General features: G+C 39.2%; 1 protein-coding gene across 3 annotated transcripts in view; it reads right to left on the bottom strand.

The window, feature by feature from the left end:
* The window catches only part of ripor1 (RHO family interacting cell polarization regulator 1), a 61,611-nt gene extending 35,591 nt beyond the window's left edge, over nt 1-26,020 (bottom strand). The window contains exons 1-9 of one of the 3 annotated variants that reach the window (XM_042225354.1): nt 25,898-26,020; nt 3,323-3,446; nt 2,859-3,011; nt 2,685-2,763; nt 2,575-2,598; nt 2,372-2,425; nt 1,491-1,640; nt 1,240-1,303; nt 1,013-1,056 (exon numbers count right to left, since the gene is read on the bottom strand). In XM_042225354.1, the coding sequence (XP_042081288.1) occupies nt 1,013-1,056; nt 1,240-1,303; nt 1,491-1,640; nt 2,372-2,425; nt 2,575-2,598; nt 2,685-2,763; nt 2,859-3,011; nt 3,323-3,420 (666 nt within the window). In that variant the 5' untranslated portion in view covers nt 3,421-3,446; nt 25,898-26,020. The other 2 variants (XM_042225353.1, XM_042225352.1) reach the window with 2 other exon arrangements.
* Between the last annotated feature and the right edge of the window lie 1,405 nt (nt 26,021-27,425).

The raw sequence follows: 27,425 nt of genomic DNA, 5'->3' as shown, positions 1-27,425 counted from the left end.
AATCAGAATTGAGCATTAAGGCCTGCAGTGTGAACGTAGCCTAAGATCGCTCCAGTAGAAGCCTTCCGGCACTTGGCTATGCCTAGAAATTCTGTCCAGAAAAATTCTGCACAGAATTGGTGACAAAGGGCAGCCCTGGCAGAGTCCAACGCTCACCGTGAATGAGTCCAACATATATCTGGCTATGTGTGATCCCCAATAGTTTAAGCACACCCTCCGGTCCCCCTTCTTAAAGATGGGAACCACCACCCTGGTCTGCCAATCCAGAGGTACTGGCCTTGATCTCGATGCAACATTGGAGAAGCATGTCAACCAAGAGAGCCCTACAACATCCAGAGCTTTCATGAACTTAGTGCAAACCTAATCCACCCCCAGGGGCCCTTCCACCAAGGAGTTGTTTAACTAAATCAGTGACCTCACCCAAAGTGATGGATGAATCATCCTTGTCGTCCCCAGACTCTGCTTCCTCTATGGAAGACATGAGCAGGTTTAAGAAGGTCCTCGAACTATTCCTTCCACCTCCCGACAATATCCTTGTGGTCAGCAGTGCTCCACCCAAGTGGCGCACTGCTTTCCCCACCTGAGTCACCTGACAGTTTGCCAAAATCTCTTCAAGTCTCTTCTGGATGACCAATGGTAGATAATAGATTCATAAAATGTAATACAAACGATGCCTTGCGCTTTTCAGAACAAGGGAGGAAATCCTGTCCTATTTAGCAAAATGCATAAAAGAGCAACATCCAGATCTGTTCAAAGAATTCAAAGTGAGTGAGTTTCAATTCAACATCCAAATTATCGCCTTCTTATATCTTAATGCTGATTTTTCAGGTGACAACATACTATCAGAATTTTGGTACTGAAAGATACAGTCATTGATTCTGGTGTCGTCACAAGCTAATACCACAGCCTAAATATCTGGTAACATGACATCCATATTCTTAGTGTTTTAATCATATTTATTGTTGCCATGAATTCAGAGTGAAAAATGGAGGGTTTGGCGGGTGAGACAAACCTCATATTGGTCACCAGCACACAATCTAGCAAATCCTGCCAGACCTAAAAGAAAGAACAAGTGGAAACAGACTTAGCATTTTGTCAAACTGCAAAACCACCCCAAAACATTGCAATTAATTAAGGGTCATATCAGAAGGGACACACACATAACGTATGTCATATTGAGTTGCTACCTCTATTTAAGATTTTGTGTAGTCATATCACCACATGATCTCTACTTCTTACCCTTCATCTTTATGTGGAACTTCCCCAGCTGGTTCTCAAAGTCATTCTCCAGCACACACATGTTCTAAAGAGAATGAAAAGATTGAGACCTTCAGGCAGTCTTTTCTGTACAGTCTTACTTACAGCGCTACTCCCTATTACTACTTGCTCGTGCAATGGCTCCTTTCTTCTACAAGAATTAGACATTTAGCAATTTTCTCAGTTTAACCTAAAACAATTTTCCACTGCATGCCTTTGTACTTTTTTTTTACCTCTGTGTACTCCTTGTATCCTTTACTGGCTTCTGCTAAACTCTCCTTGGCCTCCTTACTTCCTGAGGAAGCGGTGTACGCTTTCACCATCTTGTTGGCTCCATCCCTGAGTCTCCTCTGCATGCAGTAGGACTCATAAAACTCCTCAATCTGAGAGTAGAGAGGAAAAGCTCACAGCAACTTCACTTGAGAGTAGAATTTAAGACAAAGCCAGTCTTGTTCTAGACAGTAAGGTTGTTCAGCAGTGACAGGGAGCTGTGTGCTTAAACACCACAGCTTAATACAAGCTCTGTGTAGTAACTACAGCAAAATAAAAAAATGTTTCACGTTGAGTTGGTAAAAATGTACTAACATTGCAGCTGGTCATTTTAGTCCACTTTATATTATTTTGAATGAAGCACCGGTGAAGGTGAAGCACCATTAAAAACCAAACCTCATCATCCAACTAGTAATCCAGACAGTGGCCACTAGAAAGTGCGTTACCACCACCAGTCTTTTGCTTGTGCACAATGACACGTATACAAGCAAAAGACTGTATCCCAAAAGCAGTCACAGCGCTCTACTTGTTCTACATTTTGACACGTACAGCCTTAGTTCAAAAGTACTCTATAATAACAAAGTAATAATATATTGATGTATGTATACTGATCACTAGTTTGTTACAATATCAAGTATACACTAATGAACAATGCGAATTTAAAAATGACAAATGCAGGATCATAACAGAAACACAGCCACGACAGCTGTAGAAAATATGTTCTATCAAACTGTTTTTCAGCATCTGTTCATCCTGTGCACAAAGAGCAATGTAATTAGCAAGTCATACAAAAAGTCATCTCACAACTATACTCTTACATGTCAGGAAATGACGCTGGTCTTACCTTGCTGAGATGAAACTCCAGTTTTCTAATGTACCGCTCAGTCACCTTTACTTGCTGATTAAAGGAAATTAGAAAGTCACATTTATTCTTTGCATTTGTTCCATTTATAACTAAGCTTTCACAGGATTTTAAAACAAGAATGGTAATATTAAAATTGACTTATTTCTAATATGTGCTTGTCTGAAGGATTCAAAGAAGCTCACCTTGTCCAGCTCATACAGGAAACCCTGCAAGGCAGAAAATATCAAGTCATCAGCAACTGAAACTATATCACTTTATCTATTCTTATGCTGGGCCAAAAGTAACAACATACCAGTCTAGAGTTCCTCTTTGATTCTTTTATCTGTCTGGTAAGTGTGTCCAAGTCCATCTGATGAACCTGCAGGTAAGACCTGAGAACACAGACACACACACTCGTAATCTCTCTCTCTCTCTCTCTCTCTCTCTCTCTCTCTCTCTGAAATGCATTTGTTGAGTGTATACTCACTGAAGGCCTTTCTTCAGTGCTTCATACACTTCATCCAGTCGCTCTGGTTGAGGAACCTTCGGTGGGGGGTTGGCCTTGATCGACATAGTAAACAATCTGCTTGCTCTGCTGGGCTTCCTGCTGAGACCAGGAGTGCTGAACACCACAAGGTTCCTGCAGCACCACAAACACCAAGTCATTATTAGAAGTCCTGACCTAAAGTTATGAGATCGCCATAACATCCCTCAAGACCAGACCTGGGCGTTGTACAGCTCACGGCTCATATACAAACACTGATGATCAATCAAATTGATGACTGAAACCTTAGCATGTCACAGACCATCAATATATCACATTAAAGAGACACTTGTCCTTATGACAAGTTATTACACATAAGTACAAGATAGTACGTAAACAAGCCGTTTTACACTAGAAAAAACACATGGTTAGGAGGGATTTGCGTGTGTATGTATGCATGTGTATACCGGTAAGGTTTGTCGTGGGTATTGACTCCAGTAAAGCTCTGGCTCCTAGTGATGGATCTGGAGGTAAGGCGTCTGACTGGGCGAATGGACAGAGACATCGTCGACAGAGTTCGGGACGGAGTCCCTGTTTAGAGCAGAGGAAGAAAAGCACACTGCTGACAACACAGCACAACTAAACTGCTACTTTTAAAAATGAAAACCAAAGCAAACAGGGAGTTCAAACCACCAAAATTGTTGCAATTGTTGCTCGAATCAAGAACAGGAAAACATTGTCCAAATGTGTGCTCTTTGCTTTCTGCAGCGGCCATCTAAGATGTGCTGACTGAAAACATGTTTAATATAAACTTGCATCAATCAACCCAGATGAGCAACAAGATTCAAAGGTCTCTACTCAGGCCAGCAATAGGCCCACAACATAAGGTCTAGATCAAGTTGGAATCTTCATCTGTGACACTACCACAACTAGGATTCCCAACCCAGGAAGTCAGAGCAGCCCCACCAACCCAAGGTTAACAAGCAAGATGTAGGAATGTAAACTGCAGGCATCTAAACTGAATCTAAACTGTAGGAAAAGTGTAAAACATAAACTTTGCTGCCACTATTGTGTATTTGCACCCTACTAAACAGAACACTGACCAGGCTGCAGCAGTGTTTTTAAATACAAACTACAAACACAAAGTATTGTGTTGCAGTTATGATTTTACTTCTTTCATCTTATCTAATGTGCTGATTTTTATTTTTAATTTAATGTAATTAATGATTTTTCGTTTGTCATGTCAAGTGTACAGCACTTTGTTTTCAGCTGGGAGTTGTCTGAAAGTCCTATATAAATAAATTGCTTGCTTGTGTTGGTAGTGAAGCATGAATGGTTCTGCCTTCCTAAAAGGCAAAATAAACCCAATTGTTTAGGCTTTTCTGACTTTACCATTGGAATGCCATGAAATGACAATTTTTCAGTGTGGGTAAAAGTTAACAGAAATGCAATTAAAGTTTTTTGTTTCTTTGTGTATTTTGTGCTGAGGGAACAAATAAATCTTAAATCTTGTAAAGGTTTCTATCCAACTTCCTTCTTATCTTTCGGTGAATCCATTTTGTTGCTACAACATTTGAACTGATATTTGAAGTCTGTGCTGTGTTACTGAGGCTACAGTCAGCTGATAAATTTTTCAGCAGAGTTTTTCCTAGTGTGGCCTATGCAGTGTACTGCATCCTGTTTCTTTAAACAGCTGAAAGGCCTTCGCAAGGCAAGTACCAACCCCCCTCCTTCCACATCACAGGAAATGTCACAATCCAACAGGAAGTCAGATGGAACTCCTTCTCTTGACAGGAAATTTAACAAAGGAAGACAGATCCAAAGGGCACAATCTTGTGGCTGGGGAGAAAAGGTCAATTTTAACCACATCACTGAGACTGAAAAGAATACCTTAATGATCTAATGGTCTCCAATTTTCATATTATCATTTCCTGTAAACATGAACATATTTTTTCTGGATAAAAAGAACATTGTCAAGACGATTTTTATACACTCACATAGAGGGGAGAGAGAGAGATTATGCTGACTTAACCTAGTTTTAAGTACTGACAAAAACATGAGTGCTGAGGGGGAGTGAGAGATAAAGGCATAGACAAACTGAGCCTGTCAGAAGTTCACAGCACACCAACAGACCAAGTGGAAAAGCTCAGTGATACCATTTCCATCACATTCAGACATTTGCTTCTTTTTGTCTGATAAGTAATAACATTACGCTTTGACAGCAGTGAAAAGTCTACATTACACAGTAAATATCTGAATGCTCTGTATGGTTACAGTGCTCTGTAAGGAGTCAGTGAAACATTGTTAGATTACATGTGTATTTATCCAATGGGAATCTCCTTTAAAATGTAATGAGGTTCTGCTGTCCATGTCCCTTTCTGGAAAAGTGCTGGGCCTTTCATGCTGTTTACACACACACGCATGCACGCGCAAAGGCACATACACTTTCAGTATGTGAGTACATCATGTAATGCTAACTAAAAGTCAGCTGAGCAGTAAAAGCAGGATAACTGGACCTGGTTAATGGTTTAATAACCCCTCTATGTTTTTCCAGCATATCTTCGGACCCCACTACACTGAGGTGGCACAGTAGTGCACTGGTTAGCAACCCTATGATGGACTGGCCTCAGTCTAGGTTGCACCCTGCATTCAGCCTTATGACAGCTGGGACAGCTGAGAGGTTTCATTTTGTTTGTGCAGCACTCTCACACATTGTTCTAATTTGCATGCGCATCAGACTGAGAACCAAAATAAGTGAAACAACCACAGGTTAACAACAGCCTAGTTGAGTGAATGTTACCAACATGTACATAGTATATGCACTAAAAGGGACTGAATCCTTATTCAAGCACTGGATCATTTTTACTTGATTTAAAAAGCTATGCAGATTGAATCAGCGTCAAGACATGAATCTAAAGAAACAGTGTGCTCTTTCCACATCATCTCATCATATTTACATTGTTGACATTTGGGAATGACTTTATATTTTAAATCTAAAAATGTCTGGCATGAAAACTCAAAGTCCTGAGAACCACAGACTCTGTACATTTATATGCATATGAGCTATTACTATATAAACAAATGGTACACCAATAAATTTAAATAGAAAAACCAACCTTGATGGTGTTCCAAGTCAGATTTCAGGTTCAAACAAGTCAATGGTAATCTGCACATTTCTCGCTGTCACATCCTATCTTGTCCAATAAGTAATCTCTAGCTTTATTATGATACTGAGACAAGCAAATCACTGCAGTAAATCATCAGCTTTAGTTGAACTACTAACTCATTCAGACATTGGCCAGATCCAGCTAACAAACAGGGTGTCTTTCACACTGTGTTTGTTCCCTACATGATCCAAACAGTGGTGCAGTCCTGGCCAATGATAACAAAAGATTCCAGTCACACCATCTCCTCTGACATTCATGGTTTCAAATCTACACTAGCGCTATGGCCCTGTGCCTCAAACTCGATTACCACAGAGGCGAATGGAAGGCTGTCACACCACACCTATTGTCTGATGCCGTCTGACCTCTCCCTCCCAGACCAGTCTAGAAAAATGCCCCCCCACACCCACCTACACCTAAGTGGGCACTATTATTCACTGCTTGGAAATTCCAAGCTAAACCAAAACTGGGACTTATCTAAACCTGAGCTTTTTATTATGTAGAGATAAAAACAAAAAAAATTCTGATAGTGAAAGCATGTACACAGAGTGAGTAATATCTGGACCAGTCCCCAATCCTGCTACATAATGGTGAGTCATAATTTGAAATTATATTGAAAATGCATGCTCTGCCATTAGAATGCAAAGTAAAACCAAATGCAAATCAAATGTTCACCAAGTCAGTGTCTGACCACATGACTGTATGTGCCAATCACTGCTCTTCCCCGTACCATGCAGCTTTAGGTTTACGGGACTAGTCTGGACGTGTAACACCATGTTAAAGGACAGATACAGAAAACAATTCAGATGTCTGGTACAGCCGAAGGTGAACAACTTGTCTGCCATAGAGGATCAGCCAACAAAACCATTTTTGACACTTAAAAATAAAAATAAATGAGTAATCATAAAAAGTAATCATGATTTCAATCCTGTTCAAAATAATCACAATTATTTTGGCCATAATCATACAGTCCCAGTGTAGTGATCTTTATTTCGAGCATGATATATCAGACTGGTAAAACATTCGCATCACTGTCAATGTCAGTGACCAGCTCCTCTCTCCCCTTACTCTTAAACAAAACCCCCAATACTTCGATTCCTCCACCTGGGGCACCAGTTCCCAAACTGGAATAGGAAATCCACCTTTTTCTGAGTGACAACTGTGGCTTCGCACGTTGAGGTGCTTCTAGTCCACGAAACACATGTAGTGATTACATGTGTTTTAATAAGTTGCCTATCTATTAAACGTGATCTAAGGAAGGAATGGTGGTGAACCAGCAACTGGGTCATGGCATCAAGGCTTACTGACGCACATCAGCAGCAAAGAATGGTCCGATCCAATGGACGAGCTAGCGTCGCTCATACTGCAGCAAAAGGGGACCAAAACAATAATATCAGGATCACCTGCCTAATAAGCTTGATAGATGTTATTTTCACAGTATTTAGGATACTTAAGCAATGCTGTGTTTAAAATTTCCACTGACTGATCATCTTTTACTTCCTGCTGAATAAGATTTCTTGACTCACTACATATAAAAATTGCTGTGTTTATTCAAAGTGGTCCCTTGATCATGTCATTCCTTTCATGCATCTCCAGCATGAAAGGAATGACAAATCTAGACAGACTGGCAGATCTCTCTCTCTCTCTCTCTCACACACACACACACACACACGAGAGGAGGAAAAACACTTGTGTCAAGCTTGCTCCTCTGTCTCTGCCCCCAGACTCTGCCAGTTATCAAGCAAAACAAACACCTGAAAGAAAGAACTGTAACTTTTAAAATTCCTAATGATTAGATAAATAAGAAGTAAACTGACATGTTTTTATAAATATAATCACATCAGTTTTGCTTGACTATGAGATGAGGAAAGCATTGCTCTCCATTTCCAGCAATGACTGGATGCCTTCTATTGTAACCTAGTTTCTTCTATTTGCAACATTACCATTTCATAGTTTCTTCTCCCACACCCTGTGCACTCTTCATATATTTTTCTTTCATGGCTAAATCTATTCCTTCCTCACATTACTGTCTGTGTGAGAAGGAAACTGGAGGGGGTGGGGGTGTTGTACATCCTGCAAGGGCAGGGTCAGGAAAAGACTAGTGCAGTTTCTGGATTTACTGAGTCACAGGAATAACCCAACACATTTACAGTGCAGCCATGTTCGCTTGTTTCCAGGAAAGAAAAAGAACCCGTTTGAGACAATGAACTGAAGGCCTGATAACAAAAAGGACAAAGTGAAAAAGAAAAAGATTTTTTATGCTTCTCATTCATATAGTGAGACTTCTCGGTTGAAACAAGTCTTACCTTGATCCTTTTCATAATCTCATTAAAACAGATGTGGTCATAGCTCAAACAGAAACAGATATCAACAATGTTAAAAGTAGTGACTGATGTTTATGCTGAAGATAAACATAGAAATCTCATAAAGAAGAAATCAAACACCACCTATACCTTCCATAGTCAAGGCCTCTTTACAAGTAGGATTTTCACCAAACCAGTGCTGCTAATACACACATAATCCTTAAATGGAATTTCTTCTGAATTTACTTTTCATGTATTGCAAAAATGGGTTAAAACCAAGGTTAGCAAAGATCAGAACCCCCGTTAGCATTAAACAACTTACGTAACCATTAAGACTACACAATTGTCATGTGACTTGCCACTATGGTGACCAACAAAACTGAGCAGAAACTTCTTGCAGATTAAAGAAGTTTGCCTTCCAACATGTGATTCACTTTGTGAAAGGATTAAACACCGACCATCATTTTACCTCAATCCAAACAAAGTCTGAAAATAAATATCAGTCTTAAATTAATATGACAACACTTTTACCTGGAATCTAGCTTCAAACAGAAGGTCTGAAATAAGTCACATAAAAATTAAGACAGAACTCTGTTTATTAATAAAAGCAGGACACTTAGGATATAAGATGATGCATCCAAGTAGAGGGGACTATTAGACAAAAAAACCCCCAAAAAAAACCACCACATCAGAGGCTAAGTTCTCTTGTCCTACCTTAAACTATTTTTAATATGTACTACCCACAACATACCAGGAACATAACATAACTATGTTCCGCGAGTCACTATGAAAAACTGATAACAGAAACAAAACACACCTCAAACTTGAGTAACAGTCTTATCACTGTTACACACTATCAAGTCTCATCACTGATGAGAAAAGGAGACATTATGAACAATAACAATAAAAAAACAACAACTTTAAAATGAAAAAGTTGTAAATTGACGATATGTAAAAAAGGTCAGATGTGCTCTTGTATGTTTCAAATATGTTTAAAAGCAATGCCGATGTCTTCATCAGTTATTCAAACAGGAGAGCGGGCCCTCATCACGTACAAAAATATCTTTAAAAAAAAAAAAAAAAAAGTGTATCTGAAGCTCAACTGAGGATCAGCCTGTGTTAAACAAATGCAATATTGTTCTTCCAAACTACATCGGCAGAGACACAACACAGAAAAGTTTGTACTCGACTCCCTTGTAGCCACACCTGAATCGATAAACTCTGACGAAGTCTATTTAACTTTAGTGGAAATTTTTTAAAGAGTACTGTGGAATTTGTCCTCTGTAACTGAGGAAGGAAATCACAAGTTTCATTGTTTTGCACATACATAACAGCAAGCACTGTTAGTAGACAGACTTGAAAAATATGAACTATAAAAATAACTTAAATTTGGTATTTTGGGGTCAAATTCTCTGGCCATCACCTAATAAGTTACAGGCCTGTTAACGTGCAACTGGGAATTCATTCTGACAAACATAAGCAGTTAATGATTAGAGAGATAAGCTAGTCTCTGTGAGGGCATTACACTTGTCCATACCTCCATATCCACTGTACATGGTAGCTGCGGTGGTTGATGTCGACACTTTCTCGTAAAGGGTCCACCCAACTCCAGAAACAGCTATTCAGCCCTCTATCTTTGTGGCTTCTTCTGTGGTATACTTTTTAATCTATTCAACGCCTTCACTCGTTTTGGTATCCGTTTCCCCTCACTTTCTCGTTCACACTGTGTCAGTCTGTTTGCCTTTATCTTTCCCCATTTTCACTCAGTTGTTAATCCTTCGTCCGCGCTCTGATCCCAGTTCTTTCCATCTCCACTTCAGTGATAAGAGGAGGGGGAGGAGAAGTGGGGACAAAACAGGAAAAAGCAAAGCAGTCCTCCCTTCACTTCATCCGTGCTGACATCAGTGTTTCCTGCCCCTCCTCCCTGCTGGACATGTTTCTCTTCAATAGTCAGCACATTTTTGCCCTTTTAATAAATTGCATTTCAAATATTTGAAAATATTCTAGAAACAAAGTAAAAACCTGTTACTTCAGCCTTGTGAACTTCATTGGAAAAATACTATATTGCATGATGAATGTGTCAACATATTCACTTTTGCCATTCATAGTGAAATTGTTGCTTAAAATAATATCTTCCTCAAGTTGATTAAAATGAGAAAGTCTCATCTTTAATCTCTAATCCAGTGTGTGAATGTGTGTGTGAATGGGTAGATGACTGGATGTGTAAAGCGCTTTGGGGTTCTTAGGGACCAGTAAAGCGCTATACAAATACAGGCCATTTACCATCTTTAATCTTGTGTTAACTAATGTGCTCCAAAAAGCTGGTCAGCAGAGTTAGTGTAACGTTTTTTATTTTACATTAGATTTCTTTGTTTTTAAATCACTTTCAGTTTTATTTCAGTTAATTTTTTCGGCCCACTTTTTGCAGCTATAACAGCCTCAACTCTTCTTGGAAAGCTTTCCACAGTTTAGGGTTGTCTTTATTGGAATTTATGGCCATTCTTCCATAAACACTTCTGTGAGGTCAGACACTGATGTTGGACAAGAAGGCCTGGCTCACAGTCTCTACTCTAATTAATCAATCCCAAAGGTGTTCTGTCGGGTTGAGGTCAGGACTTTGGTGTGGAAGAACTGGACTGGCCTGCACAAACTCTCTCATTCATGTCTTTATGGACTGTGCACAGTCATGTTGGAACAGGAAATGGATATCCCCAAACTGTTCCCACAAAGTTGGGAGTAGAGCAGGGCGATATGGCCAAAAATATTTATCACGATATATATTTGAAAATTTGCGATAACGATATAACTGACGATATAATTGATGCGAGACAAAATACAACTCCACAACATTACTAGCGCAAAAAGACAACCTTCCATTTATTTTCACTTAAACAAGAAGCTGGTTTTTATGTACATTAAAGCTTTATAAAAATGTAACAGTGCAAATGCAAATTCCTTGCTGAAAGTTTAACCAAAAGGCATTTCCAGTAGAAATGGGCTGACATATCCTGAGCATAACCATGTATAATATCCACTGAAGTTAAAAAGAGGTGCTTTGCAACATTAAACTGCAGTGTGCAGTACGTATTTTTCGGACCATAAGGTGCACGGGATTATAAGGCACATTAAGCGAAACAAAGCAGTCAGATAAATCAAACTTTATTAAACTCATTCTTCTTGCTTCCTCCACTTCTGTACCATTGATTCATTAATGTTGAATTCTCTGGCAGCTGCTCTATTCCCATGTTGTTGCAGTATATTAATGACTAACCTCGTATTGTGGATGGATTATCTCAGTTGTTCTCCTGACTGAAGTTTGGTCCGTTTACAGCATCCTGCCATGCGATTGCATTTGTCTCTAACCATGAAGAACCTTCACGTTAACTTTTATAAGTGGAAAAGTGTTAGTGTTCGTCCTCCAGCTTCACTGTTTATGTTATGCTAACATAGCTGTGTCGCTAGCGATCACGTAGCACATCATTATATACCAGCTAGCCCAACTTCAGTAACCCTACAAACGTCACTGCTGTTTAGTTTCCTGTCTTCATTTATGTTGGAAGTGATAGCAGAGCTGTAGTTTGAATTTTTTCAGAAATCTCTCAGTCAGAACATGCTATATCATGCTTAGGTAACTAGCGAAACTAGCGAGCTAACTTCCGCTAGCTTCCTGCTAACTTCTAACTCCGTTAAATGTAATAATTTGTTTTCATGGATGCCTGGAAGTTAAACTTCATAGTTACACCTGGTAAAGCAGCAATGCTGATCGTTTTATTAAAGATGAAAGAATTTAGACAGTTTTTAACTCTAAGTGATGCTGCAGTGTTGTTTGACCTGAAGCATACGGAGTTTAGGACCCAGATTACTCCCAGATTTAAGAGCATCTTAGTCCGACAAATACGACAATAACGACGGCCGCTTGCATGTTCTGCAAAAAAATGTGCTTTGTTGTGTATCTGACGGACAAACACCAAACCAGTTCCACATCACTGAAGTTGCACCATTTTTACAAACCAATTCTGGTTCATCTGTTTCACTCAACAATCGGCCATGTGCGTATGAAAACAAAGGCACTGCGCATGCGCGTTTTACTCCATATCTATCGCGATATTTCATTTTCCTATCGTTGCCTAACATTATACCGGTATTACCGTGAACGGTATAATATGGCCCAGCCCTAGTTGGGAGCATGAAATTGTGTAAAACGTCTTGGTATGCTGAAGCATTAAGAGTTCCAAAACAGCCCTACACCATAATCCCCCCTACACCAAACTTTACACTTAGCATGATGCAGTCAGACAAGTATAGTTCTCATGGCGACCGTCAATGACAAACTTATCCAGAAAACGTCTGGATGCAGCTCAATCATCCAGGTAAGTAAATACCGAAAGGTTGATCCTGTACATCTGGACGTAGCACTTTCAGTGGTAGGAACATTTCGTCACATCCATGTAGTGTACTCTGTTAAGTGCCAGGAGGATTGCCATGATTTATACATCGGGGAAACCAAACGACCCCTGGCAAAGCGGATGGCACAACACAGAAGAGCTAACTCGTCAAGCCAGGACTCCGCAGTCTATTTACACCTACAGGCCAGTGGCCACTCTTTCAATGATGAGGATGTACACATCCTGGACAGGGAGGAAAAAGGGAAAGACCATCTCTGAATCGAGGAGGCCTAATTTTACATCTTTCACCATCTTACAATGCTGTGATTGCAGCCATTCCCCAACTCTCTGTGAATGGTACTCATGGCCATTGATCAAGGGCCTTTAATCAATGGGCTTTGATCAATCGTTGTTGATCAGTGGTCATGACAATTTGCAGATTAATGATCAAGGAACTGACCTCACAGCCCATTGTTCATTCAGTGGGCTGGTTTCAGTCATTGTGCAAACTGTATTGTACATCGTAGTGTTTATAAGATTGGCGAAACCTGCAGTCAGCTGAGACTGAAGAAGTCACTTGGATCAGTGACGAAACGTTTCTCCCACTGAAAACGCTACGTACAGATGAACACAATCAACCTTTGGGGGTTGTCCAGAGAACACGTCTTTGCATTGCATTTGGTGATTAAGGTTTGGGTACAGCTGCTCGGCCATGGAAACCCACTGAATGCCACATGACATATGCAGGTCTGTAGACACAGACTCTACAGAAAGTTGGAAACCTCTGTGCACTATGCATCTCAGCATCTACTGACCGCACTCAGATTTTAGGTGGCCTTCCACTTCATAGTTAGCTGTCATTATAATGATTAACAAGAAGACAATACTTTAACAAGAATTAACTTACCAAACAATAAACAGCTGGTGTTATAGAATTTACCAAATTTTAGATGGTAACAATTTTTTCTTTACTGCATTAGCTTTTTATATATTTTTCAACTTAGAATATTATCTGCTTTCACTTAAAGTAACCGAGCTATATAGTGATATTAGAGGTTACCACTAGATGGCAGTAGAGTCTTTGGTAGTCAATCCACCATAAACTGCTGATTGTATTTACCGCTGTTATATTGTAAATGTAAGATCTGATCTTTTATTTGCAGATATTTCCACCAGTGACTGCAATAAATTCACACCCTGAAAATAAACATCACACTGCCAAGTCTTACAAGGTTAATCAGAAATAAGAAAACATTTATTCCTCCTGCCACTGATATCATAAGTTTGACAAGTTACTGTGTCCATAACACAAAGAGTGCCCAATGTATTATGGTCTACATCAGGAAGTCACTTAATTCAGTGATACAGTAGCCACTGTTAAGGGAAAGTGGAAAAATCCTTCAGAATAAGAGTATTTTGAGCTGTGAGCTGATCTGAGCTTTGAGACATGGCAAATTATTTTGTGGAATGAGCAATCACAAGATGGGTACATGGAGGTCATACAGGGATGTACATGGTCAGCAGCAATACTCAGGTATGCTGTGGCATTTAAACCCCGTCTGTTGTTGCTAATGGAACAGGTTTGCCAATAAAGGATTCCCCACACCATCAAACCATCAGCGTTTCCATAATTTGATATGTGTCTGGTAATATATCCTGTAGGCGAACACATTACAGCTAAGTGTCAATCTGAAGCACTCACTGAAGCAGCAGGTTTTAGCAATGGAGCTACCGAGAGAGCATCAGGTCAGCTGGATTTTACTGTAGATTTATTTCTTGGTAAAAATCACATTTAAATTAATAAAGCCTCTAGGCAATTCTTTTCTGTTAGCCACTAAGCTAATATCGAATGTTCAGAAAGACTATTTTTGCATTGAATTGGTTTTAACAGCTTTAACAAGAGAATGAATGTTTTACTCAACTAAAAACCGTTTGAAACAGTACCAAACACCACACCTGACAAGTAATCTGTTCATACATTTATCAGTGTTCTAAAACAGGATTTAAAATACTGATTAACAACGAGTTGAATTGAACAATGTGATTTGAATCAGGAGACAGAAAGACGATCTCAAGGCTGAACTGACAGCCACTGAAACAGAACAGTCTGCAAATTGCTAGTTTACCACGGTGGAATTAATTTGCAATATTTGCATTGTCCCAGTGCTGTGACTGTGTACTGTGACTGTGTCTTATGGTAATGCAGAGTTGAGCAGGGATGGATTCTAAACCTCCCCCTTCTGGTCTGTTCAAAATGACTTCATCTTGTTACTTTTCAGCAGCATTTCAAAATTGGGACGCTGCCCTGAACTTTTCTACATATTACCCAATTAAGGTTACTGTCAGAATGCAAATTTGATATTAACCCGTCTTTAATGTCCCAGCTCCCTAGCAGAAAGCCTGTGTGATGCCAGACTACACCCATGTGAGAACAGTGCAGGTTAAATCACACTGAGCAGGTGAGTGCCATGTGCTCCGTCTCCTGCGCACCATCTAGCAGCGTCCTCAGCTAAACCAAACAGAATGTTTGCGTAGTGAGAACATCCAAAGTGGGCTCTCTCTTGTTGTGTGATATGGGTGAGAAATAGGACTGCTGTAAAGACACTTGGTCCTGTTCTTGTACTTCTAAGATTATCCAGAGTTTAAACAACTTTAGGAAAAAACATTTCAGACACCAAATTAGTCTTTCCTGTTTGTTGTTTGTTAAATTATCAGTTTTATAACTTGCTAGTCTAATGGTAAAGACAGATACTACTGTAATCTACACATTTCAGGTCCCAGTGTTGTTGCAAGCCATATCATTTCTTTTTTGCGTATTTGTGTAGAATGGCCATCATATGAACACCTAAGTGTCAATGAAACAGGTTCTCTTCCTGAATGTAACCTAAAATGTAATATGTAGTTTTACATGGTGACACAAACAAATATGTATTACTAAGTTAGCATGAGTCAAGCTCAAAAAACAAAAACAAAAAACAAAAACAGGAAGTCTCTGCTTAGTTAATAACACTCAGTGCTAATTTATTATACGGGCATTCTTTAATGAAAACTAGAACTCTCCAGCCAAACTCACTAGTTTTTCCTCCACTGCATTTGGATCATGTGTAGTCCTGCTTGTATGTTATTTATTTTGATGATGTCATTTGTTTTTCCCTGCAGCTATAAGAGATACTTTTCATGGTATCTAAAGTAGTGGTTATGCATGACACACTAGACAATGCAGTCAATCAGCCAAGCATGCAAACTATGTGTAGCTGCTGGGAGCCAGAACAGAGCTACATGGAGGGATTATTGATGGATGGAAGTACATTGTTCTTCCACAGTTTTCTGCAATCTGCCTCTATGAGCTCTGAATCACACAGAATTCTGAGATGATGGTAAATTGTTACAAACAACATGGTTATTGGAACACACTGAAATCTGTGTTGTTGTTTTTAGAAGGTTTAGACAGGCCATTCCACTCATTTACTGTTAGTTAAAGTTGATCTGATATTTGGAGATTACACGATTAGAAGCAGGAGACTTGTTTTAGACCCAACATGATTTTACCTTAATTACTTAAAAGCACACATACATCAAACTGAAAGCCAAGTCTACCACAGTCCTCGAAACATAAGTCAAATGTTTCCATACCCTCCTTAACTGTGGAAGCAACAGTTCACCACAAAATGCATGAACACAAGACCATGAAGTAGAACGAGAAGTGAAGGAGTGATGAATTCTCATCGTCTTTAAATATTTTGTTTCACTTCACTATAAAAAAAAAAAAAAAGTTCTTTCCATGTAATGACTTTGGCTTCTCTCTGCAGCAGAGTGAAAACAAACACCATCACCACCAAGACTAGCTTACATGTTGCTGATGCTTACTGTCACCAGTTAGGAGTAAGTGCAACATGTAAATGAAGGTCTGCAAGTTGTGCACAGGCTCTTCAAAGGACATGCACACAACCATATCACTCTCTTTAGATATTAGTTCAGTTTCAGGGGAAAGTAACACTTTATCAGTAACTACTTTGATACAGATGGTCTCCTCGTCTCAATCCAAACATTATCTTGTGCAACTATCATGCACAGTTTAGATTTACTCACACAGGCCCAAACCCTGTAATATACCGTGCTGTACTGCGCAATAGAACAAATAAATGTAACCAGTGAACCAGAATGAGCTTGATACTGAGCTGACAGACTGTTCGTACTTCACTAAGCACTGTGTGTGTGTGTGTGTGTGTGTGTGTGTGTGTGTGTGTGTGTGTGTGGACCCCTGTGAAGTGGGGACTTTCTGGTTAATCCCCAGCTGGCAAATAAGCGGCTTAACTATCACTGGAGTGCTTCAAGCTAATGAATAGCTTGTAACCAGTCTAATATTGTTCAGAGTCCCACAAGACTGATCATAAACTGTAAATTAACTGTAAATAAACTGACAGCAACTGTGGATAGGTGTGTGACACTACCTGATTGGGCTAGTGAACAGGCTGTGCATGCGGAGAAACTGTCACTGGGTTAACCCTTCGTGTAAAACTCTGAAGGTTAAGCTGCTGCACGGGCAGGTAGAGATACACGACACAGCTGATGCTGAGCAGATAGTTTAATCTGTGACAACAACCTGCTCATAATACCTCAGACCAAGACAGAGAACTCAAATCAGCAAGTGTACCTCCCACCCCCACATCACGGTGCTGTATACCTTGCAAAGTAACTCACTAAAATAGTCATTATCCTGAATCCTAATTAGTGCTGTTTGGATAGATACATGCTTGTAGTGTAAGAGTTTTGAGAGCTCAATAAGCGTAGCAACATGTAATGCTAATACTACAACATCTTTTTATTTTACGAGGCTAATTTGGGTGACTAAATCAGCTGACCCTTTTGGCAGCCAGTTTAGTGTCTGAAGGATAAATGTCAATGCCTTTGAGGAAAAAAAGGTCCCCCTCTGCAGCCCTGTATCCCCCATGTATCTTAAATAATGCATTAACAATTACCAACTTAAATCAGGTGTCCATTTTGTTGATGGCAATTTTTAGAAGCTAATTTATGAAGACTTCTGCTGATAAGGAATGACAGTTTTTCCAATCAAGGAAGTTACTAGGCTACCTATACCCATACAGCACAAAGAAAACCACTAGGGCAGACAACCAGTGAACTGAACAACAGCTGTACTTCACATGGCTCTGCTGCTTCCTTTACTACCACCAGCAATGACTCTACCCTTTCCCCCCCTCAGTGCAATCTATGAAACTGACCACTCAACATCTCATGGGCTTGATGGCATCAGCCTCAAGACCATGAGCCTCAGGGAGTGGATTGTGGAATCATTTACATGCTGTAAAGAGTTTACTCCCAGCTAGATAGTAATAGCTACCTGCCAGACTGCAGTATGTGAGCTTGAGCAGTGCTCCATCATATTTGGTGATGTGCAGTACAGCTTCATGGGGGATTGCGCTGTATCAATGCCAATTATAGAAATACTGAATATATGCAGTGGTTAGATTTAGAACTGACAGGGCTGAACATTTACATCGACACCACACAGAACTAGACAACCAATATGGAATTTGAATACAAGTAGATGAGCAAAACCATTTACCAAGGAAGTTGAGTTCCTCAATCTTGTGCAGCAAAATGTTAGAAATTCTCTGATGTCACCAGCAGACTAAAACTGATCAGGCTGGTTTTGTGGTTGGCTGTAACCCAGTGACCTTTGAAGCTGTGGTGGAGAGCAGGTTACTGAAAAAACTGTTACTAACCACTACTTACTGAACAGGCATGTAGACAAGGTCAAGATGATCTGCTCAAGTACAAACCAAACATCAGAATAGTAAAAGAGCTGAATCTATGTCACAAATAATCAAAGCAGTTCTAAAGAGGAAAAAAGGGGGTTCAGCCACTTACTATTAAGGTTTAACTACCGTAATGAAGGGTGTGTGAATGACAGAGCCTAGTCAATTTTCACAATATCTCTCTATAGGTGCTATTGATATGAAATTCTCACCAGATGTTGGTAACCACCCATTCAGTCCACATGTGCAGAGAAAACAAACCATAGATGCCCATAACTTAAGTTATGTGCAATAATGAGAATTGACAAAGGCAAAAGTATTGAGTACACATGAAGAAACGAAGGTACCAAAAAAAAAAAAAAAGGCTGAAATCTAAAAGCAGCCTTAATATCAGCTGGTTCTTTCCCAACTGATAGCCTATATAAAAGTGTTTAATTACCAATGCACCTATCTCAGGATGGGTAAAACTACTGAGCTCTTAATAATTAAATTTTACTTGCTGTATTTCTACACTTGTTCTATAAATAAATATGGAATTACTATTAAGTCAGTGGTGGGAAACTTCTCATTTTTTTGCATCTCTTGGCAATTGTTTCTGTAACACTGTCATTCGAGTTTTATCTGTGGCCATTTTGTCTTTGATCTTGATCAAACTCCTAATGCATTGGTGTCTATGGCTACAGTAGCCCAAAGATTAGCATAACATGCTAACATGCATTCAGTATCATTAGCCTTTTGTGAAGCCTATCAAAATATGGATGGAATGAGTTCTACTGACTTTATCCTGACCATGTTTCATATTTCTATTACTTTTGTGATAATGCTTATCATTTAATGGGCCAGCACTATGTATAGCTCTACTTTAGTTTTAAACCAAAGCCTGTCTTTCATTTGCCTTATCTTAGAGTAAGATAACACACCTAGGGACCAAATAATTTTAAAAGCTTTGCTCTACAAACTACACAAAGTCAGCTCACACACACCCACACAAAGTTGAATAAACTGTTGTGTGCTCCAACACTAAAATAATTAATTGCTTTCACAAAGGTACAAAAGCACATTCCACTTAGGGATGCATACACAGTGCATACTGCATTCTCCAAATTAGCTCCTACACTTTTAGTGTTGAACCCAAGAGGCCTAGTAGACAATCCCTTTGACTGCAAGTCAAAATAAAATTCTCAACTGCGTAATGTGAATGAGGAAACTGTATGTTAACAAGAATTGGCACGGCAGGTATGATCAACAGGAAAGACTGCAAGACGAGATGAGCAGGGCTTTGCGCGTTTTCCCAGTGAATTCCAGCTCGCTTCAGGGAAAAACTTAATGCAGGGAAAAAGATAAGCATCACAGAGCATGAGCATTATTATAAAATGATGATTAGAATGAGAGAAGGGGAAAGACCTTACAACATCCAAATTTGTACTTAACTCAACACTTCCTGTAAAAACTCTTCAGGATTTCAATAGGAACAAGAAAAGTCCTGAAAATAGCAACAACCAAACACTCCCACCCACCTAATTATGGAAGAAGACAGTGGGTCAGCAAAGGCATAAACAGCTGTGCCAGACAGTGTAATGAATGAGTATAGCACAAGCTCGCTTACCGCGTGAGTCACAGTCTAAAAAACTCAGACGCACACTGTAACAGTCAGAGGTCATGTAATAGGATTTCTTAGCTTTGATAATGAGAGTGACTCCATTCTGGCAACAATTCCACCAGTGTGTTCATGTGGCTGTTGTGTTTTAGTTTGTTTGTTTTTACATTAGTAGGACACCTGCAAATTTCTGTTTCCGTCCTTTGTCCACAAACTGAAGTATAATGACGTAGAAGAGCAGTTTTGGTGACTTACTTGCTGATAAAATGTGAAAGTATCATTCAAGACAAAGCTAAATGTCAACGAAAGGCTGCAAATTTGCTAGAATGTTATAAATGCATGGATACAAAGTAGTCGTTACACAACCCAGCACAAGTGTAAACAGGGCTGTGGGATATGGTGACAATATTAAAACATCTATTGTTTCATATTATGCTCTATTATTTATTTCATGTTGTTGCAAAACACAATATTTTCATTGCAGTAAGCAGTGTTTTAGATAAAGGTTTGCAATGGTCACCACAGAACAAGGACCAGCCAAAACTAATCAAGGAGCCTCTTCCTAAACAAGGGGCCATCTCTGTAGCATGGACATAGTTTGTTATGGAAAGTCCGACACAGAGCAGAAGACTATTGTGCAAATTATGCAGCAACCTGGTACTACACACACTGACAGAACTAATCTATTTCACCACCTAAGCAAGACTTATGTGAAAGTATAGAGAGATTAAGAAAGGGGGGAGAAAAAAAAAAAAAAAAAAAAAAAGAGTCATCAGGTGCTCAAATTAAACCTCAGACTCAGAGGTCAGAACTGCCTTTTCCCAGTAGCACACCATATAATAAAGACTCACAAAGCTAACAGCAGCCATTACAACTTCTATCTAGATGTCTATCTATCTAGATATATCTATATCTATGGTTTTGTGGATCGTTTAAAACACTCAATTCCAGTGGCCTAGCCAAAAACACTTCACACAAGTCGAGTTGCCTCGTTTATGTTATGAGAAATCCGCAACATAGCATAACACGCTGTAACAACAGATATGTGGATGAGCTGAACAACATCCCTGTATGAGTTTAACTGTGCACTTCAGAGACTGGATGCTCTGCAGTTGATGCTTGCAGACAGGCTAGTTTCCTGACTACCACAAAGGAGCAGTAATGATAGGCGGAGGCCTCAGGGAAATGCTTGCATGACTGAGTTGGGTCATCTACTGCGTGTTACCTACCATTATCCCATAGTAAGTCGCATTTTTATTTCATTTTTGATTATTTAATTTAAATATAAATAACAATAACACTTTTGATGTGGTGATTATATAAACTATTCACTGACTTTGCAGAAATTGCACTATATCATGATAGGTATTTGGATAAGAAATTACTTATGACTCACAACTGATTTTGGTCATATTGCACAGCCCTAATCGTCAACAGAGGATCCAATTTGCCTTTATGGTCCATTGGCACTCAGGCATTTTCTGCATTACTAACTGTTAAGTTAACTGCTTGTCTATCTTCCAAGCATCTTTAGTCTCACCCATAAAAATCAGCAAGTTTTGTTGAAAGCGACACATTTCTTCTGAGATGAACATGATGAACACAATACCGCCTAGCTTCATCTTTCCTCCTCTGAAAGAAAGATGGTACTAGATTTATTCTCTTCACTGGACTTCATACAGTTAATTTCATGATCTTCTGATGGTGTGGTCACTTTAAGTGTCTAACCCTCAATTTTATCATGTACAGAAACCCCAATCATAGTCATGATTTGACACAAAGGAAAGCCACCATTCTTTAAAATAATAGGTAGTAACCCATCTAACACATCAGTTCTAGTCTAGTGTGTAAAATTGGTCACTAATGTGACCGAACACTAGCCTCAGTTTGATTTTGATATTGCCATTGTGGGCTATACATTTATTTCCAAACAGATACCTTTCAGGAGCATAACAAATGAGACTGTTCCCATCTTTAGAACATCTCAAGAATCAAAGTTATTAACTTTCAGTACAACTTTAGCTGTCCTTTCAGTGCATGTGGGCGTGAGGTTCTATAGTGTAATTTGTATGAGCTCAGGTTTGAGTTAATTGGTTGTTTGTCCAGTTCTTCATGGAAATCTAACACAGGAAGTCATTAACTTCAAAGGCTTGTGTATAAGTGTGTGTCTCTGTGCGCGCATATGCGTTCGTGTAAGTCTCCACAGCAATTGTAATGCATACATGCAGAAACATACACTCTCAGTGTGGGGGCCTGCCTCTGTTACACAAGACATATTTCTGGGTTACAGTGTTGGGCTCAGTGTCTACAGCCATTTAAAACATGTGGAGGCTTGTCACAGCCTCATTGCCCCATAATTAAACATGTTTGGAAATGCTCACTCACTACTCACCAATTTGTTCCAACATTTAACACACTAGACAGGTGCAGTTCACTTACTGGAGACAAAACTAAAGACAGGAAGACCTGCAAACAACCGCACAAGCTGCAGTAAAGGCCTGGTAAGGCTGCACAGTTGGAAACCAATTCTTTGGGTATAATTCAAGGTGCATATTCTATCTCACTCTGAGTTTCTACTTTGAGACTAAAGCCCTATTAACTGAACACTCTTCTTATTTTTGGTTCTGGGTCTAATGAACAGTTAACATTCAACAAGCCTCTAACGAAGCAAACTATCATGACACAAAGATGAGCAGTAAGTAAAAAAAATATATATATATATAAAATCTCCCTACTTGTAAACCTAATACCAGTGAGTGCTTTAACACAAGAGCTAAACACATTTTGGTCTTTTCCAAACTGGCTGTCAGCCAAACTCTCATTTTAAATGTAGGTTTTGCTATAATGCCCTATAATTAGTGCAGAGATTCTCACAAGTGACATCACACCGAAACTACAGTCACAATGTTGAAAATTAGTGATAATGAATACATGTTAAATGAAAGGAGAATGAGCTGAGGTAGTGCCATGACCACACACTGCACTGTATCCGTTTCATGCACCTTGCTAGCTTAGGCCTGCATATTAGCCAAATTAGGTATTCACATAGTGACAGTCCAGCAACTGCACAATGGACTTACTGTTCAATGCACCCTGTGAGAGCAACACAGGCACGGTGTGTTTGTGGTTTCACTGTAGCATTCCCACAGCCAGCCTGAAAAAGTCTGTTTTCCTATTACTACAATATGGGGTCCATGACCTTCTGCCTTGGAATCAAATAGTGCGTTTGTTTTGGCAGGCTGCATCCTACTGCAGTTGTGGATGCATTTCACAGTTATGCCAAGAATGCTGTCATTGCAACTAGTGTCACGTGATAACATCAGGCCAACACTGAACCTTCCAGATCTCACAAAAGCACAGCACACTAAACCAGCGTAGCACTACTGTCTGGTTTACACTGTTGATGTCCAACACGCTACAACCACCCAGCCACCTCCTTCTGCTTATCCACTTCAGAGTTGCAGAGGAGGGGGAGGGGGCTTGAGCCTATCCCAGCTACCAAAGGGCAAGAGATGGGATACATCCTGGTCAGGTCGCCAATCAGTCACAAGGCTAACAGAGAAACAGACAACTATTCATGTATGCAGAAGTATTAATATATTGTGTTTAATAAAAAGCAAAGGTACATCTATAAGACTGCACAGTATCTCAGCATACTGAAGTCCACAATTACTTTATAGTTAAAAGTGTTTTACTACTACTTCCAATTTCAAGAGTTTGATTCTTTGTTTTTAAGTATTTTCGACAAAAAGAAGAGCTTAAAACAGCAATTTCAGTTTTCTAAGAAAATGCTTAGGCTAAGTACACCCAGTTATCAGTTACATCCAGACAAACTTCCACTAGATACATATTTTGTTAGCAGAAACAGACAGAATCAGCTTTCCTCACCTACAGTGCAATGATTCACAAGTATGAAGTCGAAAAAAAAAGAAAAAAAAAGCAAACTAAAATGTAAGAAATCTGTCCTCTTCTCATTCTTTCCAAAGTCTCCCTCACAGCAACCTTGTTCTCTTCACCTCACTTCCCTCCATCACAGACAGACCCTCTATTAGCCTCTTTAACCTGCTAACAGTCTCACACTGCATTCAACTTTTGAGACGCTGAAGCGTCTCATCAAGGCACAGCACAATAACTGTAAATAATTATCTTGATATTTGTTAAAGTTTAAATAAGTTTCAAAACTTGCACTTATGAAACCAGCACTAAAATGACAGTACCTATGCTGAGTAGACCGAATTAAAGCTCAAATACACTAGATTAAAGTGGGTTTTTAATATGTGCAATGAAGTGAGACTAAGAGCCCTTTATCATTAGTACTCCTTTAGATCAGAGTCATGTAAGGAAGTCTAATGATCTTGTAGATAAAATGGTGTGATTTATTAACACATGAAAACATTTCTGAGCATGTCCATGGGTATACTGGTGCACATGCTCGTAGAAAAATTACGTTTTTGGGTTGTTTCTATTTTAAATTAAAAAGCAGTGGCATTTTTAAATGCCCTGTTTACATCATGTGATCCAACATACAATAAAGCTTAATGCTACTTGATGTTAGTGCTGCTGAGCTTTATGCTTAAATTTCTATCAAAACAAATGACTGCTTGGAGCAACTTTTAGTTGCCACTATATGAGCTCACCTTGTGCCAAAAATTAAGTTAATTTCATGGTGTTAACTTGTGCGAGGTAATTATGGTAGCTTTGCATCTAAACATTAGTATTTAACAACTGCTTATAGATAAATTTGTTGGCTGTACACAGCTCACCTCTCTTCAGATAGAATCTTCCTGAAAACTGACTTCCCCAGTTGCTTTCTTCTCTCACTGTCCCTTCTTCTTATTCTTTGAATTTGCCTTCTTGTAGAAAGACGTGACTTACAGGGAATATGAGCAGTAGTCTAGATACAGTAGAATACAGTAAATTGGCTGTGCCGTAAAGGCCACCCCAATGCTGGACGAAACCATGTTACTTGGTTTGTAAGGGGTGAAGGGGGCATCAGATATTCTCCAGTATTCATGGGTATCAAAGTTCAATTGCCCAACCAATTTATTCAAGAAATTTATTTAAGGTAACATTTACTTAGAAGTTAAAAACTAACACAAAAAAACTTTTCATTCTAGGTTTGCCAGAGCCCCATCCGCCTTTGGGGCCCTGGGTACTCTGTCCCAATCTTCCCCCATTATTTGGATATGTGAATCTGTTTTCAAAGAAAATCACTGTGCTCAATTCCCACGTTTTCCCATTTACAATCTTTTAGCTCTTTTGCGATAAAACACTGGCATTAGGATAACCTACAGAGGATTAAAAACGTGCCATACATTTTAATTTTGACGGAATTTAGCTATTTTTAACGTCAATAATACATTTTCATTTCGCATAATGTGCTGCTACAAGCAACCAAACGCGGCTATATTTGTCTTGAAGCTGCTTGGCACTTAAAGTAGAAATACTAAAGATTTGACAGATTTTTCGACACGGTTTGGCACGCCGGCTTCAGCACAGCGGAGTGACAGCAGAGTAATGCAGCAGGAGAGGCGGTTACAACAGAAGAGGTACTTTGCTAAGGTAGGTTCTCTACAACAAACCTAGAGAAGATAACCAGCATGGGGAAAAGGCTAGATAAACTTGAAAATTTACAATTTAGTAACAAAAAAAAAACGTACATATTGACCGCGGTGTCCTTCTCCTTGTACAGCTGACGCAAATCTTCTTTATTCAGAAAAGAAAACGGGTCGACTATTCCGAGCGCACTTGTCACAGTTCACCAGTCTTGTTAACACTGACCTCCTAGTTAGAAAAGAAAGAAGGAAAAAAACTACCGTGGTTCAGTGAACAGCATTCCTCAAGCAGTCGGTCAGTCAGTACTTAGCAGCGTCAACGCTCCGCGTTTAGCGCGAGCACTTCCTGTAAGCTAAACGCTTTCAAATTAACGCCTAATCGCCACAGCTAATTGGTTCATGCGCTCGTGCCTGTCCTACTACCAGCGCAAAACAATGCCAACTCACGTCTGACTGCTCGGCTGTGGTTTGGGATAATATTTTTTTTATATAACGCCCAATATCCTGATAGAGCTTCTAACTTCTAAGGGCGACTAGGTGGGACATACTTGATACCTGTGAGATCTTTGGCAGTCTTCCCTTTGTCCAGTTCTTTGCTTAGCAAAATTTGTAAAAAAAAAAAAAAAAAATCAGATCCCTAAAGTATGGCACAGACAATACTTGTGTTTTAACATAATTCACTTATACTAAAAACTATGAGACTCAGAGTGGTTATGGTTTGATGTAAGTGACATGCTGAGCTCAACAAGACCATCTTGTGAAGCGTTTTTTTTTCTTGAAATTGATGATCGGGTATATCAAAATATACCATATAATATACCACATTCCTTTGAATGCTAGACGTTCCAAATTTCAAAAGACGATCGGTAAGTAAGTTGCTGCATACTACACTCTTCTTGCATGTACTGTACTGCTCTGTCTAAATGCACACAGAAATTAAACAGGTATTTATTACAGCAGCGTCCATGTCACGATTCATATTCCGCCTTCAAATACCCAACAACTGCTTAAGGCATGTCAGACTATAAGTATCATATTCACACAAAGACACTCAAAGCTCAGACAGTACTGTTTCATTGCTGTTTTAGTATAAAGACTGAATACATGGAATCACTTTAACAATGATGGCCTGAACACCAGAAAAAAACTGTGCTTTTTATTTTAAAAAACAAAACAAAAGGATAATAATAAAGAATAATATCATCTAAGTATTCGTCTAAATTGCAGATATACTCAGTGGCTGCGTAAACACACTTACACACTATGATGCCAGCTGATACAATGTTTTTAGGCTGTTTGCAAAGCTGCCAGAAGATGGCAGCCAAGGATCACGGAGATCACAATTGAGGCACAGTCGACACTGTTTTTTTATTCATTTTTGTTTTGTTTTTTAAAGATGACAGTTTTATTTAAAATGTATTTTTTCAGACATAAAACTCTACATTAAATGCAGAGGATTATGAAATACTACTTGCACTTTACTGTCAGTAGTTTTTGTTGCTGCTGTCTTTTATTCACAATCTTTTGTTATTTTGTAAACACACAAAATAATAACACATATTTTACCATGTATCTTGTAGTAGTGCATACAAACTGTAACTAATTTCTGTAATTTGAACAGTATACTGTAATATCTACAGTAAGATACTATAACACGTGAACTTTAATTTACTGTAAATGGCAAGGAACTGTGGGAAAAGATTGGCTCATTACAGTAATTCTTCACTATTGTAATTACATATTACAGTAATAAAATTCATCAACTGCATTAGCAGCACCTGGCTGCTAA

This window comes from Haplochromis burtoni, unplaced genomic scaffold, assembly GCF_018398535.1.
Source record: "Haplochromis burtoni strain Fernald_Lab_line unplaced genomic scaffold, NCSU_Asbu1 Contig_169, whole genome shotgun sequence".
Classification (NCBI taxonomy): Eukaryota; Metazoa; Chordata; class Actinopteri; order Cichliformes; family Cichlidae; genus Haplochromis; species Haplochromis burtoni.
Note: the sequence above shows the minus strand (reverse complement) of the source record. Positions and strands in the feature narration are given on the sequence as shown.